Genomic DNA, 6,000 nt, shown 5'->3' on the forward strand with positions numbered 1-6,000 from the left:
CGTCGCTGCCATGTGATGTGTCGGATGCTGGCCGCAGACGTATAGCTACTCTCACACTATTTACTCCGTTAGATCGTTCCCAGAATGCATCCGGATAATGTAGCTTGTATCCGTACCGTGATAAGTCAGCGGCCGGAGGGAACAACTCAAGGCTCTGCGAGGAAGATCGAAGCACGACTGCATGCTTGGTCGACTCTTTACCGGTACCAAGAAGGACGAGGCCGCCAAGTCCACGCGCCCTCCCAATGCCACTGGCGGGGGCCGCTCGGCGGCTGGCGACGCAGCACCCGGTGGCGGTGGCGGCTTCTTCAACCTGCCCCCGACCGCGGCCAAAGCCGCTGGCTTTTCGAACCCAAACAACCCTGCCTCGTACAGCACGTCGCCGTCAACGGGGCAGTCGAAGCCATCTTACGGCGTCACGCCGCCGCCGGCGCAGCAGCCGCAGCAAGGGTACGCCCCGTCGCTCTTGTCGTACCAGCGCAATCCATCAGCCACGTCACCATCGCCCGCACCGCCATCGCTCTTTGGCGGCATGCACATGAAGCAACCCGACGCAGCAGCTGCACCTGTCGACGCACCAAAGCCCACAAGCCTGTTCAACGGCCTCGACTTGGGCGGCTCGGCGGCCCCAGCACAAGCGCCGTTGAGCCTCAACCTATCCTCTGGGCCATCGCCCACGCCAGCCGCAGTCGAGCCGCCTGTTCAGAAGCAGCGCGCGCCGCGCCCAGGAACCTTCAACTACCTCAACGTCGCCCCGACCGACGTCTCGTCGACACCCGCGGCGTCCATGCCGATTCCCGCGCCGGCCCCGATCAAGAAGAAGAAGAAGCCATCGTTCCGTCCTGGCTTTGACCGGCAGAGCTCCGAAGACACGGGCTCGCAGCGCGGAGACGATGACGACGATGGACGGTCGCGTGGCTCGGTGCTGAGCGGCCTCACCGTGAACCCCGTCATGCCCGAGGTCCCCGGCCGACTCCACCGTGCATCTACCGGCCGCACTGGCACGACACCAACGCGAACAACCGCGCGTTCGTCGAGGTAACTTGTTTTCGCTTATGACATGCTGACAGTTGCTGTGTACAGCTCGGCCAACGACAGCCTCAGCGGCCTCTTGGACCAACTCACGATCGTCAACGTCGGGCCCGGCGCAGCAGGATACGCGATGCCGCCGCCCGTCCAAACGTCCATGCCGACGACGACACCGACGACAGTAGCACCCACAACAACAGCGGCGGCGACGCCCGTGCACCGGAAGAGCACGCCGAGTCCGCGCCCGAGCCTCGTCGTATCGCCGGCGGCGCCACGGCCGTCGTCGCGCCAGCCACCGGTGGTTGCGCCCGTGACCCCCGAAGGTCGCCTTGTGCAGCTCATCCGCGACTACGACGCGACGTCCAAGAGCTTTCGCGACGCGATCGTGCAACTCTCTCAAGAAGACGCGCGTCTTGTCGAAAAGAAGGCGATGCTGTCGCGCCAGCTCGCCCAATATGCGCTCGACTTGCAGTCGGTCGAAGCGCAGCAGCTCCAGGCCGCCGAAGACGAGGACTTTGAGCGCGCAGACGCGCTCAACACGACGATCGGCAGCGTGCGCCACTGCATCATGCTCTCGCAGAGCGACTTGCGCAAGGCCGAGACGGACCTCGCGGCGATCACCAAGCAGCGCGAGAAGCTCATGGTCCACCACGTGCGCACGACAAAGGGCGTGCTGCTAGGCATCCAAAAGTGCGAAGACGACCGGTCGGCCGCGTACGCCGAGCTCTCGGCCGCCGCCAAGGCGTACAAGGCCACCGAGCGCCGCCGCTTTGCGTTCGAACAGCAGCGCATCGCAACCGAGCTTCACCACGTGACGGTCAACATGGGCCACCTCGAGGGCGAGAAGCACGAGATCGAGTCGTCGATAGCGTCGCAGTGCACGGCCGAGACCGAGGCCCAGACGCGCCTCTTGGCCGAGAAAGCCAGCGTCGAGGCCGAGATTGCCGAGCTCGAAGCCAAGCTCCTGGCGGCGCGCGCGCACGTGACCGAGATCGACGCGGGCCTGGCGACCGCCGACGCCGGAATCCAAGTCGTCCGGCACAAGTTTGCGCGGCAGCTCAAGCGCCTCGTCGAGCGTGAGAAGGGCATCCTCAAGACGAAGAAGGAGATCGAAGCGGACGACTTGGCGCTCGGGCGGCAGCAAGAGGCGTTTGCGGCCAAGAAGGCGAGCTACAGCGCCGAGATGAGCCAGCTCGCAAGAGACGTGCTCGGTGTGCAAAAGGAAGTCCGCATCGCGACCATTATGGTGCGGCTCACGGACGAGCAGAACGCGCGCCGGGACGCGCGCGACGCCCGCGTCAAGAAGCAAGAGACGCAGCTGCACGCGTTGCGCGAGGCGGCGCAGGCGGCCGAGCAGCAGTTCAAGCTCCTCGGCCATCAGCTCGACGATCTCAAGAAGAAGCTGCAGACGAACCGCACGGTCATCATGACGGCCGGCACGACGTTGCCGCAGCTCGAGACGGAGAAGAAGGCAGCGGCCGCCGAGCGCAACTTCAAGGAGGCGGCGCGGCTCTCGAAGGACATCAAGCAGCTCGAGAAGGACCGGGCGACGGCCGAAGAGCAGATTGACGTTCTGGGCATGGAGATCAAGGACATTGACGACCGGATCCACGTGCGCGAAGACGAGTTCCACGCCAAGCAAGACGAGCTCCGCGACGTCGAGAAGAACTTGGACCTTGAGTGGCTCGACGTGCTGTACCAAGTGCACGTCGACCTCCGGAGCGCGCTCCGGCAGCTCGCCAAGTACGACGGCGAGAAGTGGTCGACGAGTGACGGCGAGAGCGTCGACTTTCGCGGTGTTGCGCTCACCTTGGTGCAAATGGAGTTTACGGCCGTCGTCCAGGAGATCGAGGCGCTCGAAGACAAGTACAATTTGGAGCCGCACGTGGCTGAGCTGCCGCCCGAGGTGCCCGAGAAGGAGCTCGTTTTGCTCTCGGAACCCACGGACGACGAGAGCGTCAAGGACGACGACGACGACGTCGAGTCGCTGGCCGCGGAGGCGAGTTTTTCCGAATCGCCCAACGCCGCGCTGCCGCTGGCGCGGTCGGTCTCGGCCGCGACCGTCGGCGACCTAACGACGAGCGACGCGATCAAGGACAAGATCGCGTCGATTGAAGCGCAGATCGACGAGGCGACCGAGAACGAAGACTATGAGCTTGCGGCGCGCCTCGACGACGAGCTCGAAGAGTGGAACGCGCGCCTGCACTTGGTCGAAGAGAAGGAAGGCGAGCTCAAGGAGAAGCTCAACGCCAACGACATGCACAAGCAGGTCGAGGCGCTGCAGCACAAGATTGAGCAACTCGCCGAGCAGATTGAGAACGCGACGGCGGAAGAAGAGTACGAACTCGCGGCGGCGCTCGACGAGGAGCTCGTGGCCGCGCAGACGCAGAAGACGGACCTCCAGCTGACGCTTGCCAACCTCCCGGACGACGAAGACGTGCCGCCGCGCCGCCTCTCGGTGCAAAGCTCTCACTTGGTCGAAGACAACTCGGACGACGAAGACTCGGACAACGACGATGTCGAGACGCAGGACGCTCCGTCGCCGGTGCACGTGGCTGAGCCGACTCCTGTGGCTGCTGAGCCTGCCCCGGTCGCCAGCGACGAACCAGTTGCCGTCCAACAGGAGGAAGCGCCGGCGGCTCCGACGTCTCTCTTTGGAGGTCTCTCGGTGGCCCCGACGACGGAGCCAGCAGGGAGTGCTCCGTCGCTTTTCGGCGGTCTCTCGCTTGCCCCGACGACGACGGACGCAGCCCCAGCACCGGTCGGCTTGTTTGGTGGTCTCTCGATTGCCCCAACGACGACCGAGCCGACTGGTGCGCCCGTGAGCTTGTTTGGGGGGCTCAACTTGGCGTCGACCGATGCGCCGGTGGCCACGGGCGGCTCGCTCTTTGGGGGTCTCGTCGTCGCTGCCCCCACTGAAGCGTCAGCGGACGCTTTGACCGAGACCAAGGTCGAAGAAGAGAGTGTGCCGGCGGACGAAGCGCTTTTGGGCGGCGACTACGTCATGCCGTCGGACGCACCGTCGGCCAGCGATGACGTGGACGACGACGAAGTGGACGACGATGAAGAGGACGAAGTGGATGAAGAGGACGAAGTGGATGAAGAGGACGATGACGAAGTGGATGACGTTGCACATGACGAGGAAGAAGAAGAGAATACGTACATGGCCCAAGAAGACACGCCCATGTCGGCGGTCGAGGAGATCTACATGGAGCCAGCGTCGTCGCCCGTGGCGGTCGTCGAGCAAATCGACTTGGCGGCCCCGACGACGCTCGCGCACGAGATGCTCGCCCCTGTTGTTGCGCCGCTCGACGAGGGTGTCGCGAGTGAACCAGAGTCGAGCGACGTCGCTACTACACCTCTGGTCGTCGAGGAGACGGACGACGCCGCCGTTGAAGAAACCGAGATGCACACCGTAGACACTGTTACCAACGAGAGCGCCGCGGATGCCGACGAAGCCAGCGCCGTCCATGACGAAGTCGGCGTCACTCGTGACGAAGGCAGCGTCGTTGCAACGCCCGCAGTCGTCGAGCCTGTCGCGGCCCCGTCGCTTTTTGGGGGTCTCGCACTCTCCAGCGAGGCGCCGGCATCGCTCTTTGGGTCGCTAACAGTGGCGTCGCCAGAGCCGGCGTCGCTCTTTGGTGGTCTCTCGGTGGCGGCGCCGACTGTCGCCAGCGATGCTCCGCTCTTCGGCGGTCTCGACGTGGCCAAGCCCATCGTCAAGGACGACGAGTAAACCGATGCAAATGTAATAAAGTCAATGCCTGTGAGAATGAAGCAGACTACTAACTTTGTACGATGTTGTAGTTGAAGTGGTGCTGGGGTTGCTGGGTAGCTTTAAAATTGGTGTCTGCCACAAATAGCATTTTATGTGGCGGTCCACAAGCAGATAGGATTGGCTGAAATGCCCGGTGCAAGGCGACAATTCAACATATTGACCAATCAAACGTCCCAATTGCCATGCTTTGTGGCCAATGGCCTTTGAATCTGCCACCGGCGCCGAAATGACTGGATTGCATCGGTCCATTTCCCATCGTCTTTTGCAGCATGAGCTTGGTCCTGAACACGGAGGGCGTGTCCCTTGTCCACGTCCACCCGGTCGTCGTCTTCCAGATCCTCGACCGCTTCCTCCGCCGTGGCGAAGACCAGAAGCGCGTGATCGGTACGCTCCTCGGCGTGGTTGACGCCGAGCACGGCGTCGTGACCATCTCCAACTCGTTCCCGGTGCCCCACCTCGAGAAGGGCGACGAGGTCGCGGTCGGCAAGGACTACCACCGCCAGATGCTGCTTCTGCACCAGCGCGTGAACCCGAACGAAGTCGTTGTCGGCTGGTACGCGACGTCGACGACCGCCGAGGCCATCAACGAGAACTCGTGCTTGATCCACGAGTTTTACAGCTCCGAGTGCGCGTCGCCCGTCCACGTTGTCGTCGACACGTCGCTCGAGTCGGACAACCTCAACATCATGGGCTTCATCAGCTCGGCGCTCTCGGTCGCCGACGTCGCGCTCGCCAACCAGTTCAAGCAGGTCAAGGTCGAGACCAAGACGTACGAGGCCGAGTCGATCGCGCTCGACGTCATGGCCAAGCGCTCGTCGAGCGCGGCGTCGCTGCCGTCGGACCTTGAGGCCCTCGAGCAGGCCATCGTTCGCCTTCACGAACTCCTTGCGACGAGCGCTGCGTACGTCGGCGATGTTGTTGCTGGCAAGCAGGCCGCCAACCCCAAGCTCGGCCGTGAGCTCGCGGAAGCTGTCGCGTCGATCCCGCCGATGCGCGCCGATGTCTTTGACCAGATCTTCAACAACGGCATGCAGGACCTCCTCATGGTCTCGTACCTCTCGAGCTTGACGCAGGCGCAGCTCTCGATCTCGGAGAAGCTCATCAACGCGTAGATACACCCATCACCTTAGTAATATTACCCTTCTCTTCCCTCGTTCTTCTTATGAACATGAGACCGGAGAAGATCCAGGATG

At 63.3% G+C, this 6,000-nt stretch overlaps 2 protein-coding genes across 2 annotated transcripts; both read left to right on the forward strand.

Annotated features, from left to right (window-relative positions):
* Positions 1–181: 181 nt before the first annotated feature.
* SDRG_05767 (hypothetical protein) lies at positions 182–4,788 on the forward strand (the record flags this gene model as incomplete). Its single annotated transcript, XM_008611501.1, has 2 exons — positions 182–1,038; positions 1,084–4,788. 2 exons carry the CDS (start codon positions 182–184, stop codon positions 4,763–4,765), a joined length of 4,539 nt encoding a protein of 1,512 aa, XP_008609723.1. The 3' UTR covers positions 4,766–4,788.
* A 269-nt stretch (positions 4,789–5,057) lies between these two features.
* SDRG_05768 (hypothetical protein) lies at positions 5,058–5,964 on the forward strand. The gene has a single exon (XM_008611502.1). It carries the CDS (start codon positions 5,077–5,079, stop codon positions 5,917–5,919), a length of 843 nt encoding a protein of 280 aa, XP_008609724.1. The 5' UTR covers positions 5,058–5,076; the 3' UTR covers positions 5,920–5,964.
* Positions 5,965–6,000: the final 36 nt, after the last annotated feature.

Source organism: Saprolegnia diclina (genome assembly GCF_000281045.1).
Source record: "Saprolegnia diclina VS20 unplaced genomic scaffold supercont1.15, whole genome shotgun sequence".
Classification (NCBI taxonomy): Eukaryota; Oomycota; class Saprolegniomycetes; order Saprolegniales; family Saprolegniaceae; genus Saprolegnia; species Saprolegnia diclina.

What these genes read in the sequence shown, in the direction of transcription:
- SDRG_05768 (XM_008611502.1), top strand. Translation starts at nt 5,077, where the DNA reads ATGAGCTTGGTCCTGAACACGGAGGGCGTGTCCCTTGTCCACGTCCAC.